General features: G+C 39.7%; 2 protein-coding genes across 2 annotated transcripts; one reads left to right on the top strand and one right to left on the bottom strand.

The window, feature by feature from the left end:
- Positions 1 to 2,105: 2,105 nt before the first annotated feature.
- On the bottom strand, positions 2,106 to 6,395 carry RPL24 (ribosomal protein L24). The gene is made up of 6 exons (XM_048966433.1): positions 6,340 to 6,395; positions 6,141 to 6,216; positions 4,362 to 4,472; positions 3,301 to 3,437; positions 2,778 to 2,841; positions 2,106 to 2,293 (listed from the first exon to the last, which is right to left on the bottom strand). The coding sequence occupies exons 1-6, from the start codon at positions 6,342 to 6,344 to the stop codon at positions 2,213 to 2,215; spliced, it is 474 nt and encodes a 157-aa protein (XP_048822390.1). The 5' UTR covers positions 6,345 to 6,395; the 3' UTR covers positions 2,106 to 2,212.
- A 48-nt stretch (positions 6,396 to 6,443) lies between these two features.
- Positions 6,444 to 18,636, top strand: CEP97 (centrosomal protein 97). The gene is made up of 11 exons (XM_048965936.1): positions 6,444 to 6,734; positions 8,618 to 8,760; positions 10,305 to 10,463; positions 10,931 to 11,032; positions 11,608 to 11,721; positions 12,566 to 12,732; positions 13,339 to 13,503; positions 14,396 to 14,529; positions 14,681 to 15,437; positions 16,493 to 16,568; positions 17,264 to 18,636. The coding sequence occupies exons 1-11, from the start codon at positions 6,665 to 6,667 to the stop codon at positions 17,981 to 17,983; spliced, it is 2,607 nt and encodes an 868-aa protein (XP_048821893.1). The 5' UTR covers positions 6,444 to 6,664; the 3' UTR covers positions 17,984 to 18,636.
- Positions 18,637 to 22,085: the final 3,449 nt, after the last annotated feature.

Consider the following 22,085-nt stretch of genomic DNA (forward strand, 5'->3'; position numbering starts at 1 on the left):
TCCTATAGTCTTATAGCAAAAAGCACTACTAGGAATATTCTGGTGCAAATTCCACTAATGCAATCAATCAAACTGGATCTATTGTATAAGTTGTAAACTTGATGTGATTTGTAGTCTAGTTTATTAATGAAACCTGAATATAAGTCAAAATAATACCTGTCACTCAAAGCATCCATTACTGTTGTTGCATTTTTGAAGTCTAAAAGATCCAGAGAAAGCAAAACTATGAAAAAGAGTTTATTTCTTAGCTAATGTAATAACATAAAGAAAGCCCTCAAAGCTCTTCAAAGTAGCTGTGAAGTGACAAATGGATTGAAAAGCAAACAGTAATGCATTTTAATTGTCAAGAGCTTTGAGAACTTAACTGACTGTACTAAAAGTGTACTCCTTATAGGAGTTTGCCAAATGTAATACTGTTTTGCATTGTTAGTGTGGGTCGGGCTGAGAGATAGTGAAGTGGTCAAGCACTGGAACAAGCTGCCCAGAGAAGTGGTGGAGTCACTGTCCTTGGAGACATTCAAGAACCATGTAGATGTTACACTTAGGTTTAGTGAGCACAATGGTGATGGCAGTCAGAACTAGCGATTGAGGTCCTTGAAGATTCTATGTAGCATCAACAAATGGAGAATCAATCCAGAGGATAAAAAAGTTCATTTTCTCCTATACTTCTAGTAAGTTAAAAAACACTGCTTTCCCAAAGCTATTACTACCCAAAGCTAAGGGGAAGTTTGGGCACGCTGCCTACAAGGCTGAAGTCCTAAACCAGAGAGCTGTGTACCATACATAAACAGTTTAGATAGCCATTCTCCCTGGGAGTGGGAGAGAATTACTAAAGGGATCCCATGTCTGCATTGTTTATGAGCCTAAACGAGCTTGAAGTAAATGTGTACCAACAAATTCATTTTCATAGACTGGCTTAGCTAAGAAAGTTATGCTCTCCTTTGCCTCTTTTCTGATCAATGTATCTGTAGAATCACTTATCATTTTCCATATCCCTGGCCAACTTTCATTCCATCAGCTTTCCTGATCCCATCTCTGCACACCTGTACAGCAAATCCCTATATTCTTCCTAGGCTGCCCATTCCCACGGCCTGTATTTTTCCTTCTGATCCATCAGCAGCTCCTTGCTCAGCCAATGCCAGTTTTCTGACTTCTCTGCTCTTTTGCTGATGGATGGAGAGCCTTTGTGCTCTCAGAAAGACATCCTTAAGAGCTGCCAGCTTTGTTCCATTTCTTTGTCTCTAAGGAGTTTCAAATTGTTTTTCCAGAAGATATCTGGATAGTAGAAATTTCCCACCAGGATAAGAGCCTCTGAGCATGACATCTCTTGCAGCTCAAGCAGTCTTGTCAACAGGCTCCCCTTGTTACAGGTGGCCTGTAACAGAACCTAACCAGATGTCCTTTATTGGCCCCTAGTTTTAACCCACAGGCTTTTCTCCTGGTAATGGTTGTTTCTTATAGGCAGCTCTTCAGTCTATCCACTTAACAGGGCAACTCCACCATCTTTCCTACCTTGTCTATCCTTTCTAAAAAGCTTGTAGCCCTCAACTGTAGTGTTCTAGCTATATGATTAATTCCCACTACCTTTCTGATAACAATTTTAAGCTTATTCAGCCTATCATAAGTGGTTGTAAGCACTGCTAACTAGATCACAATTGCAGAAGGGCCATATTAGGTCAAATAGTGCCATTTAGCATACTAAAAGCTCAAGGAAGTTGTGCAAGGCAAGACCTTCATAAGTTTTGCCTGACAAAGGCTTCCAGCACTCAGTGATTTTGTTATTTCCTGTTTAAAAGCCATGTGGTTCATGAAATGTTCATTTCAGAAACTATTTTTCCTTTTATCCTGTACAACACCTTGCAAACATCTGTTTCATAATGCAAGAAAGTGTACTTTATGTCACAGACTGCACTGTTTCACATCCCCTCAGTTTGCATTCTAAACTTACAACTCTATGGCATTTGACATTCATGTAGGTTGTTCTGCTTGTGTACATACCAGCTCAATCCTTCCTGGTGCCTAGACTACTGTATTCATTTTAAGACTTATGAAATGTCTTCTAGCATAGCAAATCCTTTAAGGAACTGATCATTTTATGGCACAAGGGTGTTCACTGGTCTTTAATTCTCTTCAGCACGTGTCACACAGTTGAAAAGAGCACAAGTTGTGAAAGCGAGTTAGATGTTTATTCAGTATGGCTAACATGAAAAAGCTAGCGCTTTCCACCAACACGGGGAGCAGAAACCTTGACTGGTTTCACAATTTTCTGCTTAGGTGCTGCCTTTGTTGGAGCCTGCGGAGAAAAAACAACATATGAGCAAAGAGAAACAAATTATCCACATTACTGAAAGTGTCCCTATGCTACACTTACAATTCTTTAGGTAAATGAGCAATCTAAAAATCAGATCATACTACAGGTATGACTATAAACCTAAAATATGGATGATGCCAACCTTCAGCATTAGCATCAGCAGTACTGAAAAGCATGCTAAGACTCACCAACACACTGCTACCAAGTCTCTAAATAATGTCACATCTAGACAAGTTGACATCTAAACATCATTGGCATCTGCTCAGAAAGTGGTTTTGCTACAGTATCTACTCTCCCTCTAAGAAGTGGCTTGTTCTGTTCAGCAGTTCACATCTCTATCTCTATTGCATTAGTTTGGTCAGTATGCTTCCAGATCAAAATAGACAAATTAAGACACGAATTCCCAATGAAGTGCTGCAGTAGTGTTACAACATGGCATATTCCAAGTATACCCACTGCATCTTACCTTTGCAGCAGAAACAGCCGTTTTCTTGGTGGCCTGCTTGGCCTTCTTGGCTTCTTTTGCAGCCCTGTTAATTCACAGAAAAAAAGCTAATTATTCATTTATATAATAAATATATATATTTAATATATATTAATAATTCATTCATTATTCATATTCAATTATTCATTATTCTGCCATTCACTGTTTCTTTGTCTCAACCACTGTAAGAGCTCCCTAAGGTCAGGAAACAAATGCATTATCTCAGGTTTATCTCCTACATTCAATGCCTCTAGCAAGACTGCTACAGAGACAACAGAACTGCGTGTGACAAAAGCAGTATTTTCACAAAGGAAGAGAGCAAGAAGAGACCCTTCTCTGCTGATAGTAATTCTTGCTAAGATTATTCAGTGTTGCCTCTAAATATACTGATACCCCCAAAAATGCCTGTAATACACTGAGTTCAGCTAGAGCTCAGCATCTTGCAGGAAAATGTGTTGGCAGTATTTTAAATACCCAAGGATAGCCCAGACACCTGATTTCTTACCTGATAGCTTGTTCCCTCTGCGCTTTTCGGACTTCAGGCTTCTGGTTTCGCTTAGCCATGATCTCAGCTAAGGATGCACCAGTAATAGCTCTTTGAAACTTAACAGCACGGCGTGTGCGCTTCTTTTGTATCTCTTCCTAAAATGACAGCATACAAAGACAATTAGCAACATAAGGCACTAAATAAAAGGCTAAAGACAATTAAGAAACAAGCTGCTATTAAGATTGAAGGTATTACCAAGTTGTGTACAGAAGAATTTTATTCCTCATTTTGGACATAAACAATTCACTAATTTGCCAAAGCAGACCAGTAAGCCATCCACTTTGTTTCTCTAAATGAACTCACAAGTGTTGAGTCAGTGTTTCCATGTAAGCCTTTCTAATTACTCTTTTGCTGTGCAGTGTTAAGCAAGAGACTGGAAATACCTATGCTAACATACTGTATTTTTTTCAGTGCAGTGACAACTGCATAACAATGACATTCTACTAAGTTAGAATCATAGAACTGTTTCAGCTGGGAGGGACCATTAAAGATAATCTAGTCTAACTCCCCTGCAGGAACAGGGACATCTAAAGCTACATATATAAGTTTTCAAGAAGGTTACGTGAGCATTTCCCTCACTCATCATCCCCCATATTATCTGATAATCAGAATTCTAGTACACAGTTCTGGAATCTTACAGTCCAAATAATTAAGCAGTCCACAGATTAACCAGTGCTATCCCATTTTCTGTAAAGCTTTTCCATATGAAATTGTTTAACACGTATTATTCAGACAAATGTTAAAATCTGAATGCACTTCTTGTGGTTCTGAGGGGACCCTCAGACATAATTATGTATAGTTACAGCACTTTTGCTGAAGTGTTACATTCCAAATATAAAGCAACATACAAACTTGAGCTTGCACACATGCTTTCACCAAACTGACCCCCATTGCTCTGGTTATATGGGTTATACTTCTGCTACCCATCACCATACTGCAGTTACCTCCATTCTAACAGACCAATTAACAGGTTTTTTTGATGGAAAACTTGAGAGCAGCTTTCATTGGTATATACTTACTGACTGTCCTTTCTTGTGCTTACGCCTATATAGAACAGTCCAATTGATTTGACGGGGGTTTCTCTTGGAAAGGAATGCAGACTCACATTTTGCATTCAAGAACTGGAAAACCTAGGAAGAAAAGGAAGTATTTGTGTAAGCTTCTTTTCTATGAAAGATACTGTCACACTTTACGTCAGCATATCAAGTAATTATTTGATTCAGTGTTTTTCAACGCTGATGCTTTTGTAGCTCTTTACACAGGTGACAATTAGTTGTGAATCCAGCTTCTGTTCCCAGAGTTTAAGCAAAGGAACAAAATTCTACACCTTAAAATCTCATTCCATTAAAAAGCATCCACTTAAAAATGTTTTTCTACACAAAATTAGAGTCATAGAGTTGCATAGAGTTGAAGGTTGGAGAAGACCTTAAAGATCATCTCATCCATCCACAACCTAGCCACATTACCCCAACTCTAACAACCCACCACTAAATCACATCCCTGAGCACCACATCCAAATGGATTTTGAACACACTCAGGGCTGGTGACTCAACCACCTCCCTGGGGAGCCTATTCCAGTGCTGAACAACCCTTTCCGTAAAGACGTTTTTCCTAATACCCAACCTAAACTCACCCTGGTGCAACTTGAGGCCATTTCCCCTCGTCCTGTCACCAGTGAGAAGAGACCAACCCTGCTCTCACTGTAAGCACCTTTCAGATATTGAAAAAGAGCAATAAGGTCTCCCCTCAGCCTCCTCTTCCCCTGCCTACACAGCCCCAGTTCCTTCAGTCACTCCTCAGAGGGCACATTCTCCAAGCCCTTCACAAGCCTTGTTGCCCTTCTTTGGGCCTACTCCCACGTGCTCTGATGCTATTTTTCTGAGTTAAGCTCACAATGCTTTTTTTTTTTTTAATCCCCACCACATGCTGTACTGTACTCAAGGTGCAGCATAAACAGCCATATCTGGAATTGCACAAGTGTTTGTTCTCAATTAACTACGTACTTCTTGTACGTGAGGGTCACAAGTGGACACAAGCAACACTTGGGAGACTAGCACTGCTCAACTCCTTCTTGCCTAGAGGAAACTGAAGGCAGAATTAAGGGCCTGATTTCCTACTAGTTAGTAAAGTTTAAGTTGCTCAGTTTCTAAGGAGATTAAAAATCACTCAGTCCAGTTCTTTAGCTGTCATTTTCTAAGACATGCTGCACAGCAAGACCACAGCACTGGAACTATACAGACTCATGGAATAGTTGGGTTGAGAGGGACCTCAAAGCCAGTTCCAGCCCCCTGCTGTGGGCAGGGCTGCTACCCACCAGCTCAGGATGCTCAGGGCCCCAACCAGCCTGGCCTTGAGTGCCTACAGGGACAGGGCACCACAGCTGAATCCGGGCAGCCCGTGCCAGTGACAAGAACTGCAGCATCTCTTTACAGACACAAACATCATATCTCCAGCCTTATCCACAAGAAATAAGGGAACCAGATCCCAGTGATCCATACCTAACACATCAGACACACCCCACTAGTTCAGCAGAGCTCAGCGTTAGAAACAGACCCTTTAACTAACGTTTTCTACACCAGACGCCCTAAGCCCCCCCCTCCCACACCACGTCCGCACGCTAACTCAGGCTTGCCGACTCACACGGTTCCCGTGAGTCGGGCCTGCCGCGCACTGACGTCATCAGCACCGCGCAGCTCCCAGCCGGCACTACCCGCAGGCCCCGCTCAGCACCCGGTTCCCTATTCGGCAAGGCGAGGCCTCACTCCCCAGACGCTCCGCCAGCCGCGCTGCGGCCTCACCTTGCCATCAGTGCGGGCGTAGCGGCGGCCGTGGCCCGGGTAGATCTTATACCCGCTGAAACTGCACAGCTCGACCCTGCGAAGGAGACATAAGTTAGCAGAAAGCGCGGGCCGGCGGCAGAAGGTTTTGCAGTCATCCCGCGGCCTCCCCGCCGGGGATGGCGGCGGATAGACCGGCCGAGACCGCAATCCTACTCACTTCATGATGGCGGCGGGCGGGCCGGAAAGGATGGGAGCCGGCCGGAAGTGGGTGTGGCGACGGCGGCGCGGGGCGTGCCGGGAGCGCTCCGCCTGCGCAGGGCCCGGCGGGAGGGCGCGGAGAGCAGAACGGGGGTCGTTGCCGGAGCTTCTGCCGGCTGTCTCTGGGTCTTCTTAGGTCTCGCCGCGCGGCCCTGCCAGCGGGGCAGTCAGCCTACGAGGAGATAAATTAATCATCGTAACAACGGGAATTTTCTCGTCGAGGAGCGAGGCAGCCAATCGGCGCCCGGCGTCCGGTTGCCTGGCGGCGTCGGCGAGAGGGAAGCATGGCGGCCACCGGAACGGCGGGCACAGGAGCGGCGGCGCGGACCGAGCCCGCCTCGCCAGCTGCAGGGGGTGAGGGGACCTCCGTGGCGGGCGGCCGGCGGCCGGCGTTTGTTTGGGTCGCCGTTGTGCGGCGCCGAGGGGCTGGGGCGCGCGGTGCGTGCTGGGAGGTGTAGTACGGCAGGTTGCTGGCACCGCGCGCTCAGCATTGCGGCTCCGCTGAGCGGTCAGGTGGCCGTGGGTTGGAGAGGCAGCGGCAGTAAATGCCATCAGGGGTGCTTCTTAGGGAAGCAGGTGTCTGGCTGGCAGAATGGTGTGCCGGCGGTGCTCATCCCCATCCTTCACACAGCTGAACCGTAGAGCAGGCAGGCTCTTCAAGTACTGAGACTGCACTGGGGTAGGGGCTCTGTATGGAATGTGCTGCTGATGGAGTGCCATCTACAGACCAGGAGACACGTGCACACGTGCAAAATGCAGAGCAAGGGGTAAATATATGGAAGCAGTAATTAGTGGCTGCCACACAATGTAGGTACCCAGCCATTCAAGTTCCCTGTAGGTGTCAAGTGATTTCCTCTTAACTCTATGTTCCTCTTCCTCTATGCCATGGAACATTCATAGGACATTTTAATCAGGTGTTCCACTAATTAAATACTATTCTACTGTATTTACAATTTGTTCTTGCTCAAATCTTACCTGTGCTGTAGCATTGCTATATGAACAGGTTATTTGTTTGACTTTAAAGTGGGTACCTTACTGAAGCACGCAACGTTTAGTCTATCAGCACGTGTACAACTGCCACAATCCTTAGGCAAAATGCACTGACCCATTTGGCCACTGAAGTCCTGGACTGCAACCTTTAGCCCCAAATTTAGGTATTTTCTCTACCCAATAAGTTTAATACTAAGACTAGGCTTCACAGCAGCCAAACTGCTAAAAAGAAGTGTCTCTCTAAATATTAAATATTTAAATCAATTTCAAGGGCATAGGGTGAATCTTAATGTTTATTTCTTCTGTCAGGTCTAAGCATCTGACTTCTAAGAGAGAGGTGTCTGTTTTGGTTCCACAGTTGGAAGTTTCCTCTTTGAGTTTGTACCAGACTGTGCTTTAAAAAATTTGTTTAGACTAATAATGTTTTCCTTTGAAGCAGAAAAAAGAAAAAAGAGAAAACTGCAGGTATTTATTCAGTGGCCTAGCTTTTGTCAGACTTGTTTACAAGGCTGTTTCTTTTCCTTCAGCTGAGTACTGTCGAATGGACATTTAACAAATAGGAGTTAGGTGCCCTAATCTTCGATGCTGTATCAGAGTGTGTGATGGAGGGAGGTCAAGTTTGTAGTTTTGCATCTTGGTCGGCTTTCCTGTGTTCTGAGCAACTGAAGTCTGGATGCTGCTCATCTCTGTATCATTCTCCCTTTTTGTCCTTTACAGTTGTTTGTGTAGTGACAAGTATGGCTGCTGTTGTGTGTGTGGAGTGTGACCATACAGCTGTGTGTTCAGGATGTTCTGGGTATGCCTGCCAGCGGGGATTTAGATAGAGAACTCCTACACATAGGAGCCACTCTAATTGGGTGCTTAAAATTTGAAATCGTTGAGGAAGTTAAAAAATAGAGATTTTCTTAAATTTGGGGTTTTGAGGATTACACCTTTAAATTTAGCTGCCTGAATTTCACTCAACTCAGCCTCCCACTTCAGGGGATCTCTCTATTACTTTTACTGCCAAAATTCAGCTGAATTCTGAACAGGGGCTGGCATCCCCATCTTCCAATAACTGGATGCTTTTTTTTTCTAATGTATTTAGTCTGAATTAAGTGGAAAAGAAAGTTCATTTTTATCACTGAATTAGCTGTATGCATTAAAAAAGCAGATGGGTTTGTATTACTCTGCATTTTCAGTATGCGTTTTCATATGTCAAGTATTGAGTTTGATTATTTTCTGTTGTATTTTTTTCTTATTCTAAGGTTTGGTAGTTAACTGGTCAGGTCAAGGATTGCAAAAGCTGGGTCCAACGTTACCCTGTGATCCCAATACTCACACTCTGATTCTGGATAAAAACCAGATAATTAAATTGGAACATTTGGAAAAATGCAGGAATCTGATGCAGGTCAGTGTTACTTGAGTTGTATTTGCTGTGATGTAATGGTACTGTGGTGCTAACTGAAATATTTCTGCTATAGAAGTCATTCAGTAGTTACTGTCTTGATAAAAAATTAAGCAGTGGTGAACTAAAGTAGAAAGCTCTATTTTCAGCATAGCTCTGCAGTTGGTGGTGAAGGAAACTGTTTTGCTAGTTTCTTAAGTAAGTAAAATTAGATTAATGTAATGTACCTAAGAATATTTAGAAAGGTCACTGACCTGATTTCGATACTTTTAAGTTTTTGAGTACTTGATCTCTGTTACCTTAAAAGTAGCTGTGTAGTTTACATGGAGTAAAGATAAATGTGCAGGCATAGGTATAGGACTCTCCCTGGTTGGGTTTCAAAACTCCTCACAGAGAAGTGTTAGTAGCCTTAATTTACAGGAATAAATGAATAGATAAGCCACATGGATTAGGTTTAAAAAAAAAAAAAAAGGGAAAAGAAGAAGAAAACAACTCAGCAATTAGCAATTACAAACATGTGAAGTGGGAGAGATCTGTTGTCTTTAGGTTGGGTATCAGGAAAAATTTCTTAACAGAAAGGGCTGTTAAGCACTGGAATAGGCTCCCCAGGGAGGTGGTTGAGTCACCATCCCTGGATGTGTTTAAAAACCAATTGGATGTGGTGCTTAGGGATATGATGATTTGGCAGAGGGTTGTTGGAGTTAGGGTAGTATGGTTAGGCTGTGGTTGGACTTGATGATCTTTAAGGTCTTTTCCAACCTGAGCAATTCTATGATTCCATGATTCTTGTAACATATTGAGTTACATAGGCTCTGATGTTGTTAGTGTTTAGCTTAATATACTTAATATACTTTGAAACTTAATATACTTAATTTTGAAATTTCATTTAGGTTCATGAGGATATTAGTAGTAGCAATAGTAAGCATGTGCATGATGCTAGCAGAAATCAGTGTTAATTCCGCTGGAGCAAAGCTGTACAAGTCCATGTTAAATGTTGAAAGTGCCTGCAAATAGTCTGGAGCAGTCACCTACACAACCTCTAGAGACAAGCTAAACTGATGTTGGAGAGGGTTCTTTTAATTGCTACAACAAACCCTCACCAGTCTGCCAGCTTCACAGTTGTGGTGTTAAATGGTATTTCTTGTATTCTCTTAGCACAAGACTTCTCGGAGAATCATGAAATATATTTTATCCCATAACATGACAAGAAGTATGGTTTTGCACCAGGAATGTTGCAAAAAATTTGTATGGTGATTTGGCAATTCTGATTTTAAAAGCTTATTTTCATATGATTCCATTCCTTGTTTATTCTCCTTCTTTAACTAACTATTGATATGAGAAGGTCTTCACAATTCTACAGACTTAGTGGAAATCTACTTTGATGATTAGTTTATTTCTTATCTCTTGCAGTTTTTTGTATTTATAGTATTTGCATAGACACTGAAGTAGTTCCTGTTGGATTGGACTTTTAGCTTGACAGGCAGCCTGTACTATCAGCAGAGTTGAATCATTGAAACTGTTTGTTTTATTTGTGTGTCCATCTGCAGTTGTCTGTAGCCAACAATCGTTTGGTACGAATGATGGGTGTAGCAAAACTGACTCAGCTCCGTGTTCTAAACTTGCCTCATAATAGTATTGGGTATGTAGAAGGGCTGAAGGAGCTGGTGCACCTGGAGTGGCTCAACTTGGCAGGAAACAATCTTAAGGTAAGTACATAGAGTCTCATACATTTTCCACAATCTACCATAGTAGAAATTTGGAAAACACATTGAAAATGATCCTTACAATGTTTCATTCTGTTCCACTGCAAAGAAATCTCAATTTCTGCTTCTGGTTTTAATGGGAACAAATGTTGAACCTTTGTGTCCACTAGTGTAATGAAGTGGAAGAGGGCAACTTTTGGACAAGAATTGGCTTGGGGAAAAATGAAACGTGGCTTGACACCAACATGTAATGAGAACTGGGAGATAGCCTACAAAACAGGAAAATAATTATTTTAAAAATTAAACTGATTAAAAACCATGATATTAATGTTGGGCTTGTTATGCCACTGCATAGCTTCCCAGATAATTTTCAGATGCACTGTTAGCTTTCCAGATAATTTGCAGTTATTGACACTTCTTTCAATTTAATGACTAAAAAAATATTGACATTAACTCCTTCATTTTTGTAGGCCATTGAGCAAATGAATTCCTGCACATCTCTTCAGCACCTTGATTTGTCAGACAACAACATATCTCAGCTAGGAGATCTCTCAAAACTTATGTGTCTGAAGGTAGGTGGTCTTTTAGCTGTTTTTCTTGCATCCTTTGCATTGAGCATTCTTGTTCAGAAAAGTGGTAGCTTTTAAAGCATTGTTTATTCAAATGCTAGATTTTAAAGCATTCTAATTAATCCCTCTGACTTTTAGAAGGAAGAGTATAAGAGGTTTTGTGTTGCTTTCAGGTTGCCCAAACTGGGGCAGTGATTCTTATTCAATCACTAATGATTTTGATTACGGTAATGCTGTAAGATAGCACTCGTTTCTCTTAACAGGTTATAAATCAAGACAAAGCATAGAGTTAAGTCTTTTATCACATACACTGTATGATGTTTCAGATACACTTTTTGTGAACGCGGCTGGGTGTCAGTTCTGTATTTCCTAATAATAACATTTTGCTTTAGTATGTAAAATTCAGTTTTCCCTCCCTGGAATATGCAAACATTTTGATTGTACCAGAAAGCCTTAATTGTTGGTCATTTTTTCCATCTGTATTCTGAAGTTATTGTTTGGATGGAACAGTGAGGAAGAAAAGCTATTTTTTTTTGTTGTTCAAACATGCATTTTATCACCATATTTCTATTTTACAGACCTTGTTGCTGCATGGAAATATTATAACTTCACTTCGTACTGCCCCTGTTTGCCTGCCTCAGAATCTGACTGTCTTTTCTTTGGCAGAAAACGAAATCAGAGACTTAAATGAGGTAAGATGTAGAAAATGTATGACTTTGTCTTTAGGGAGAGTGAAAAGAAATAGCTGGATTGTTCTTTTGAGAATGTAAGTGAAATAGACCCTCTTCTTTGAAATCACCTTTGTTAATAGAAGAAAACTTTAATGCTCTGTGTAATAACTGTTTGCTCTAGCTGTGCAAGCTAGGTAACAGCTTTTTACATTTGTCCTTATAGGACTTCTTACTGTATTTTATGCTTTTATATTATTTATGAATGTCTTATATTTTGAGGACTAGATTCAGAGAGGAACTTTCTTGATTATCTAAAGGTTGAAACTTGAGCTGATAAATTGCTGCAGCTCAGCTGTTCTGTTCAGAACATCGTCTCTAATCTCCCATTCAAACCCTATGTAAGATAAATGAGTGTTTGTGTGTGCCACTTCCTCCTTTATCTATTCCAATATGAGGAAAAAACATGTTAGTTGGACATCAGTATTGGAAGAAAAACCTCATTTGGTAATGCATTTCCTTCTGCTGCAGTGTTGGGCAATGTTTCTCAGCTTTTCAGATTGCCATTTTTGTCAGCTTCAGTTCAGTGCAGCAGATACACTTGCCTATGTGTGCAAGCTAGCTCCTGAATTTTAAGAGAAATGAATACTTTCCAAGAACTATACTACTTACAGGAAAATTAACAGGCACGTGATGGTAGTTGGTAGAAGACCATTTAAAAGATATTCAGGTTTAAAAAGCAAGTGTGATTTTCAATGTAAGTGTAATGTTGTTGTTTCTGGAGATGTATTGCTGTAATTAGGCAAATTGTTGTGTTCTTTAAGCAGCTAACGGTTCTCTTCACTTAAATATATCTTATTTTCTCAAGGTTTCTTTCCTGGCTTCCCTCCCTCAACTGGAACAGCTGTCAATAATGAACAATCCTTGTGTGATGGCCACACCTTCAATCCCTGGCTTTGACTACAGGCCATACATAGTCAGCTGGTGTCTCAACCTTAAAGTTCTTGATGGATACATGGTTTCTCAGAAAGAAAGGTAATGTGATACTTCTGCAGTTATCAAGTAAAGTTTGTGTAAGCTGAAATTTCATTTTTATATGATAAAAAATAGGTAAAATGCTAACGGTCTGAAATTGTTTTTCTAGCTAATGTCCATTTGAGATACTGGCCAATTTACATTGTTTTTGCAAGAGTTTTCATCTGTTATAGTGGTATTATATGAAATCATTTAAATAGGAATTAAGGTTTGTTTTTGTTCTTTTTTTTTTTTACTCAAATCACAGCAGCACTTGTACAAAGCCAAACTGTGGCAGCAAATGATCAGTGGTCTTTTATCTCTCTCAAGTTCATAGCCTCTTTGACTTTGTGCAGTGAGATAATAGGCAAATATTAAAGCTATTATCTTGGGGGAAACTCAAGCACGCCCTTTTGTAAGGAGTCTCATTTACATTTAAATTGGTTTGTTTGTTTTACAAATATCAGTATTTACTGTATTGCTGTGTATATCACTGCTACATGTTTGATAGTGGAGGTGTCTGGACACTGTTCACATTCAGTGTTTTGGTAGCTCTTAGAGGAACAGCACTCAAAGCAAAGTTATGAGGTTTATGCCATATGTTAACAGTAACTGTCTTCCCAACAGTTTGAAAGCAGAATGGCTCTACAGTCAAGGTAAAGGAAGATCATATCGACCTGGGCAGCATGTTCAGTTAGTCCAATACTTGGCTACTGTTTGTCCTCTTATATCTACATACGGTCTCCAGACTGAAGAAGATGCCAAACTGGAAAAAATACTGAGTAAGCAAAGGTGAGAACTTCTTCCTTCTCTGTTGTTAGAAAATGTAATTGTCTCATTATGTATTAGATATTTGCTTTTAAGTGTTCTAAAGCAACAGCAAGAGCAAAAGATGGGAAGAGTAATGGAGGTGCAGGATGAAGGGAATGAGGAGCAAGAGAGCAGCAGGAGTGTTTGCTGGACATTCTAGAAGCAGTCTGTGCTCTGTGGAACATTGAAGGTGATTTGTACAAGGACTGTAATTAAAATAAACTCTAACTTCCCAGATTTCGATCGTAAAGAAAAAACTTACACACACATGATCTTTAAGGCAGAGGGATTTTCTAATATCTACCTTATGATCTCTTAATTTCACTAGGTTGAAATAATCTCTTTCCTCAGATTGTAGACAGTGACTTCGTGGCAATGCTGTTACCTGATTTTTGTATTAGGGTGCAGGGTCATGCGTTTGGATAAAGTCATTTTCAAGCCTAAAAGTCTCCATTCCTCAAACTCTGTACACGTATAAGCATAGCATGTCCTGCAGTTGACACTTAAAATATCTGTATACCTTGCTTGTGTATAGAGATACTCCATGGTTTTCAGTCTGTACTCAGAATTGCATGCTATATATTTTTTCTTATTCTTTTATTTTTCTGGTTACACATATATGTAATGAAAAGAAAGAGGCAGAAGGAAGGGGAACAGGAGCAGCCTATGCAGTCCTTTACTTTGTGAGTAGTCCTTCTATTAGGTGTAGGCTAGCACCTACTAGCTGTAGCTAGCATCTTGTTTTAGAATGGTTTGATTTCTTGTTTACTTCAGAGTAGTGATAGTTTATTTCAGATGGCTTATGTACCAAAAAAAAATAAAATATGTATATATATATATACACATATATAAAATCTGTTGAAACTTTGCTCAGGCTCCACCAAAGGCAGCTGATGTATCAAAACCAAAATGAAGGACCAGCTACATCTTCTGCTTCCAACAGAACTTTGCCTGTTACTTCTGAACACAGCAGTCCAGTCCATCTACCCCAGATAGTTCTTGATAATGGTAAGATGTAAATTTGCACCTGTGATCTTACCGGTGGGAGTAAAATAAATGCAGACTTTTTTTTCTTAAACACAAAGTATGAATTTATGTGAATTAAAGTATTTTATTGAAACACTGTGAGACTTCTGAAAATGTCTTTCTGCCTATCTAGAACGTGTCGTCCAGAAGAATTCCTGGGTTGGACCAAGTGTGAATGATGATCATTCCTATGCGGTAAAGAACACTTTTCTTCATGAACGAAATTGTCACAAGGAGCTGCACCTTGAAGACATACAGACTGATGAAGACAAACTAAACAGCAGCCTGTTATCTTCAGAGTCTACTTTCATGCCAGTTGCTTCAGGATTGTCTCCAGTGTCTCCTGTTTCAGACCCGAAGTTATGTGGAATCAGTTTGGACCTAGAAGATAATGATAGTACTGTAATTGAATTTGCAAAAGATGCAAACAGAGGAGAAACAGCTAACAAGCAAGAAGAAACTACTTGGCTTATGAAAGAGGACTCCAACAAAGTGACAGAAAGTGTAGAAACTCGAGAGCAAATCAAAGACAGGGTGCAGTTATCATCTCTTGATCTGGTAAAGGCTAACCAGGCTAATGCTAGCAATTCTTCAGCATCCTCTGAAGACCAAGTTTTGCACAGTCAGCCTGGCAACTCAGTAGGTGCTGAATTGAAAGTTACAACACTCTGTACTGAGCAGGTGACAAGAGAAAATTTGGATTGTTTAGCTGCTGTTGCTCAAGGTGCAGATGAACTGCACAGAATGACTAAAGCAGCTACCAAGCTTCAAGCCTGCTGGAGGGGGTTTTATGCAAGGAATTACCACCCCCGAGTCAAGGAAGTGAGATATGAAATTCGACTGAGCAGGATGCAGCAGCACATAATTTGTTTAACTGATGAAATACAAAAGTAAGTTGAGGTTGTGCTGTGCATTTTCCAAGTCTGAATATAGCTTGCTCCAAGATAGTTCAGAAAAGGTATAAATGGGTCTTCATATAACTGTGCACAGTAGGACCTAGCATTAATGATACAAAGCAGTGATAAACTAGAGGAAGAATACCTGTCAGATATAATTGTTATGCATGCATGTAACTTCTCATCCTCTCATGTCTTCAATGAGTTGGATTGGAATTAACTTTTTCAATTCCTTTGTTATTTGGACATGTGTGTTTTGCTGCATAATCAAAATGGCAGTTGTGAATTATGAGGTTTCTGACTTAATCTCTTAGCAGTTACAGAATCTCTGTGTCAGTATTGGGTCATTCCTCTGTTAACAGTCTGTCAGAGGAACAGTTCTAGTTCTCACAGTGTCTTTCATGATATAATTTTCAAATACAATTCAATTTTTTTTGATCATGTGAATCCATGTTTTAAGGGGATTATTATCAGAGTTTCTTGAGTTCTGAGACAGAAATTGTGAATTCATTAATACCATTCAGGATCAGTCTGGGAACAGTTTGACAGTTTCCCTTTCATTTACTGTCGTAATGACAAAAGTTCTGTGAATCAGGCTGAGCTCTTGGTGAACCTATAGAAAATCCTAATGCTTTCACATTGTACTGCACGTTTATCTTGGTATCAGGTGGGAAAGGCATAATTTGAAGCGTAGAAGCACTATTTTTTTTTTTCCCATCATTTTCTTCCTATCTCAGGAGAAACAGCACGTCTACTTAAAATGAAGAGGTCAGGTTCAGTATGCAAAAAGACCCCTGAAGTATTAGCAAAGCCATAGGTGCTTTTTAGCGAAAGGAAAGCAAAATCTAATTGTAACCTTGAGAAATAAATGTATACTTGAAAGCCAGCAACTAGATATTGATAACAAGCCAGATGGCAATAGTGTCTCAATGTTGGGCTCTGTGGTGTTTTCAAGAGTTCTTTTTTGTAAGCGGGCATTTTTATGCATTCTTGTTGGTTTTTTTTACCAAAATATTATTTAATTTGCATAATTTTGGATGTTCTTGCAGACTAAGAAAAGAAAGAGAGGAAGATAAGATTCAGAGGCTTGTACAGGAGGAAGCTGTCAGATTTCTTTGGAACCAGGTAAATAGCTTTAGTCCTCTTATATTTTGCTTATGAATTGAGAAGATATTTTATACAATAGAGCATGAAGAGATGGTGAATATGGTTCATTCTTCCAATTACAAACTTGGTGGCTTATTAGAATCTAACTGCAATGGGTTTGGCTGTTCTTTTATACTGGGGAAAAAGTAATATTCAGAAGTGTTAACACAGTAAACTGTGTAACTAAATGATAAAATACAACTTGATATGAGAAGAAGGACAAAATGAAAGGAAAGCTAAACAAGCATTGTAGGCACTAAACAAGATGTGACTGCTACATGCTTAGGGCAAATGAAACACTGTCAAGCAGTGTTACTCTAAACAAATAATTTCTAGATTAGGAAAAACATATATTAATATATCTTTCAATAAGTTGTTATTTCTTCCCAAGCTAAGGTTTGTTTTCTTAAGAATGGGCTATTTTTAAAAGGTTTCTTATCTTTTTGCCTTGAAGAGAAGATTTCCTTTTCTTTTTTCTTCAGGGAAAGATGTTCTTTTTTTTTTCTTGAAGCATCAAGTTTGTGAGGTCTGTGGATGTTGGGCGTCTAGTTTAAAAGCTATTATTTAACATTGGGAAAAAAATATTTTCCCCAAAAGTATGGTGAAATGTTATATTAGAGTTTTGTTGCCAATTACAATAGCTCAGAAACCTAAGTGCTCTTTGTACTTTACAGGTTAAATCCCTTCAACAGTGGCAGCTTACGGTGACACAACCCTTAGGTGCTGCTTGTCAGCCTGGGATCCCTTCAGCTGGTACTTCTTGTCTACTGGAACCATCTGCTCAAACATCTACACCTGAGCAAGAAACCCCATCAGATGTTAGTTCTGCTTGGTTAGCTCCAGCTAGTGATGTTCTTCAGGAGAAGTCTTTGTTACAATTCCCAGATTCTGGTTTTCATTCTGCCATGACTGACCAGACTCATACTGGTGACTCGTGTAGCTATGAAAAGAGTCTAACAGAAGGAACTGAGGGCTCTCTTTCGGTGGAAACTGTCAAACAGTGTGGCAATTCTGTTTCAGAACATTCTTCAGATGTAGAAGATGACCATGGGGGATGTGAACAAAGCAGAGAGAGCTCTAATAATGAGCAGGACAACAGGCTTCTACAGCAGTATTTGGAATCTGTTGAGCAACTAGAAGAGGCAGATGAAGGGACGAACTGCAATGATGGAAGAGAAGAGGGTGGCTGGCCACAAATTGATATTTCAGCTGAGAGCCAAGATTCTTCTTCTGACATTCTCTCTGTAGGTATCCCTCAAGGCACATCTTCCCCGACACGAGGTGAAATGAGTCAGACACCTGACAGCTGCAAACTGAATTCAGGAATCGGTGAAGGGAAGCAAACAGACTGTGATTCTTCATTTCAGATGCTGCACGTTGGAATAGCTGTGTAGTAGGCTCTATTTCACTAAGGACTAGGGATTCCATTTCAGTTTTCTTTGTTTTTTTTCTGCATTTATATAAAACTTATTTCCATGTGTGCCTGGATTTTATTTATTCATGTTTTGTACTCGCGTTAACAGTTTGTTTTAATTAGCATTCTGCTTGTGTTGCTGAGGACTGACACATACTGCTAGCTTGAAATCACCAAAGTTTTCAGGGGCTTTCATTATGCGCTTTATTTTCTAACACTTAGCTGATATTCTAGTAACTGGCTTCCTTGAAATTAGTTCTGAAGGGGCGCAGGGTGGTGTTGGCTGTAAATTCACCTCAGTGAAAGTTGTTAGTTAGTCTTGTGATTTTATTTTTTTTCTTCTAGAGAGCAGAATTGAATCCTTATTCTTCAAAGAGAAAAATCTGATGAAAAAAGATGAAAGCAGTTGCCTTTCAGACTTTTTGACTACAGCAAGTGTTAGCTAGTGTTTCAAAAATGTGTTCCATGAATCCTGTGTTCAAGCCAGTGACGTCTTTTTGTCTTGTACTTGAAGCTGCTGGCTTGGAATTTGGTCAGTTACATGGATTCTGAAACAAAGAAGAGTCAGACCTTAGGGAACTTGAAACAAACTTTGGTCTTTGTTTTCCCTGGGGTTGAATTTTCCTTTTTTTTCTCAGGTAAGAAAAAACTCCAAGTGGAACATACAGCAGCCTTTACTAAATAAGTTTCAAAAGGGCATATCATCTGGGAGCTTAGTTTCCAAGAATACACTGCTGGGTTTCAGCAGCAGACTTAATGATACGTATTTTGCCTCCAGGAGGTTGCTAATGTCATTTGGGGATTCATGGCTTTCTAGACATGAGTGTGTTTGGATCACAACCCCTATATACAGGTATGAATATTAAAAACAAATGTCATGGCTTAAAACTATTGATATCTCTCTTGGTTGTTTTTGGGGGGGTCATTTTTTCCTTTTTCTACTTTTTGGTATTTGACATTCCAATTACATGTAGATAAAAAAAACTGTATTAATTGCCTATTGGAAAATATGCTTAGTTTCCTAAACTCTGCTTTTCACTTAAACACCAGGCAAGGAATTGCATTTGTGTTTTGTCTAAGCCATTTAATATTTTTTTTTTTTTTAATTTTTTTTAGTGAAAAAAAATCAGGTAACTTAATAAATGACAAAAGTGGGAAGGGAAAGTTGTTTTACCAAGCAATTTGAGATGGATGTTAGTAAAGGAAAAGTTGACATGACTTTTAGGGGTAAGTTAGGTTTGCTATTATTGCGTTTTGCAACATGCAGTGAAAAGCCACTGTTTCAGCAGTGGTTTAAGTGTTTGCTTACACTAATTTCTCGAAGAACAATACTGCCAGTTACAAAGACATAAACATGTATGCTTATTGCATCTCTCTGAACATTTGATCAAATTCTGGTGCTACCATGTCACAGAAATCAACTAGTGCTGTCCTAAAGTAACTCTTCTGACCATGTTACCATATAAAATAATATTGTTGTAAAAGCTTCTGTTGCTTGCCTATTTTAGGTTCTGAGCTGAAGTTTATCACAGTTCAGGTGTTTGGCATGAGGCCAGCATCCGCCTGAGGCCTCAAAATATCCTTTCTTTAGAACATCAGTGGCGTATTGGAGTTGTACCAACCCTCTGCTCAGTGGTGGAGTTCACCTTGGAAGAATAAAGCTTACCTCTGTATATAGAGTAGCCATCATCTTTTTGTTTATCTATTTGGTCTTTCTGGAATTTGAAGGCACTGAATGCTCAAGAGACCTGCCATTGTAGCCTGCCTGACAACTGACTGTGCCTTGCATACATGAGAGCATTAAAAAAAGAAAGGTGGTATATTCTCATGCTATTTTACTAAGTCAGTCTAGTTTACAGCATATTTGTGGTGTAACCAGATTCATCAGCAATCTTAGAACTTACATGCTTGGGTGTTAAAAGTGGTAGAGGTGCATTGAGGTATCACAGTATCTATCTGGCTGTACAAAGCAATGTGCAGTCTGCCTGGCCATACTCTTGTCCTCTGAAGTTTCTTAATGTGTATTTGAGTTGCTCATGCTTGGAGATCTCTGCAGTTCTCCTGGACCATCAGCCTGTTACCAAGATCTTGTAAGCCTTTAAAGAGACTTCTTAAGAGAAATTATTTGTCTTTGAATCAGTTATTCGATTGTAGCATCTGAATGCAGCAGCTAGGTATAAGAAACCATAAGCCCTTTTTTGCAGCAGAGTGCTTGATTAGCATGGGCCAGATCTGCAAAAAACTAGACCGCTGTCTGGATAAAAAATGCATCACTGAAGGCACCAAAATGCTATAAATATTTCTGTTTTGTACTAGCATCGCTTTCTTGGCAACGTTTGAGAAGAGACAGCTTTAATTTTGGAAATGTGACAAAGAATGCAAAGTTGACGAAAGAAATATTCCATGGAAGCCCTAGATTTTCTTAACATTTCTCTTATTAGTAGAGCTTACAAAACACAAATGCAAGATTTATTTTACCTAATGCTTAGGTCAACTGTTGGCTTGGTTTTGTTTTTAAACTTGTAATCTATATATCCAAAATTGGTTTTATGAAGATAGAGCAAAATGTGTGCTGTTCTATAATCATATGTATCATATTTTTTGTGGAGAGCTTTGAAGTACCATAGTCTTTTTCTGATGTTCTGAAAAGTATCTTGTATATGCATAAGATTGGAAGGTACAGAAATCAAATACAGATGAAACTTTGGATTCATCCTTACAGGGCTAAAAGGAATTAGTTTTTATACGCACGGAACACTTTCAATCTGGCTACTGAAACATATACAGGGAAAGACATAGCAAGAGATACAGTAGCAAAATAAGGAGTCAAACAAATTCCTACTTCAGAATGGCTTCTTTAAATCCATTCTGAGCTCTCAAAAAATCAGTGTATGGAAATGTTCACATTTAATACATAGTTTAACACTTACTCTTGTTTGCCTACTTAAGCTTTCTTCATCCAAGTCTAATTTTTTTCCATAGATAGGGATGTACAGTTCCCTTTGGAGATGATGGAGATCTCATAAAAGAATCAAAAGGCTGAATACATGAAAATCCACATCTGAAACTTTCCTGTATTATTGATGTATGTCTTTTGGTAGTTTGCTTTTGCGAGGCTTTTGTATTCAACAGAAGAATGTACTTTCTAGGAGAAAAGGGGGCATTTTGGCATGGACTGACACTCCAGTGCTGATGAAAGATTACTACTGGTTATCTGTCAGGCAGTGTCTGCTCTGCTGTGAGTGTGGTTTAAGCACTTTGTTCATTTGGTTTGTCAAGATTGGCTAAATTGAGCTTAGATTAACTAGAATGATGAACCAATGCAACTAGTTTTGCCCCCAGTGAAGTAATTGGCTTGTGCAAACCGTTCAGTTTGTCTGACAGAGGTGACTCCTTTTCTTGCTCTTCTCAAGAGGGGCACAAGGACAAAGATGGCAGTGCATTTCAGTGTATTTTCAGGCTTAATGTTTGATTGATAGTAACATCAGCTCATTGCTATTCCACTTTTCTACCAAGTACATTTATTTTACAGATACTGCAATCTTCCATGTAATCAGGAATGCTGTTTTTCTAATGTATATAATGTTTGATGCTGTTCAGATGATAGTTTGAAAAGTAGAATATTATCGAAGCAAGCATGTTCACGCTTTATATTTCAAGTTTGTTTTTTTAAGGTATTTGGATTGTATTGATTCCTCTGTGTGTTAGGTAACTTTACAAAGAAAAACACAAGGCAGTGCATCATTAACGAAAGCAGGTGAGCTTGTCTTTCTGCATTCTTCCATGAACTGTACTTGTCACAACTCTGTTCTCCATCCCTAAAACACTAATGGAATATTTAGCTGCTGAATGAATGCAGCGACTCAAACATTTTATTGTGGTGACTGTTACTGTGTGGTGCTATTTTATAAACATCATAAGCATGTGCTGCAAAGGTGGGGTACCTTTTAAGGTTCTGAACGTCGACCTGACTTTTCTTTTACTTAAAAGAAACAGGGTCATACTTCAGTTGAGTGCTTGTGAACTGGCTGCTTAAGTTGGGGTTTACCATTATCTACATCTTCAAAAGTGTTCTTATACCA

This window comes from Lagopus muta, chromosome 1 (assembly GCF_023343835.1).
Source record: "Lagopus muta isolate bLagMut1 chromosome 1, bLagMut1 primary, whole genome shotgun sequence".
NCBI lineage: Eukaryota > Metazoa > Chordata > Aves > Galliformes > Phasianidae > Lagopus > Lagopus muta.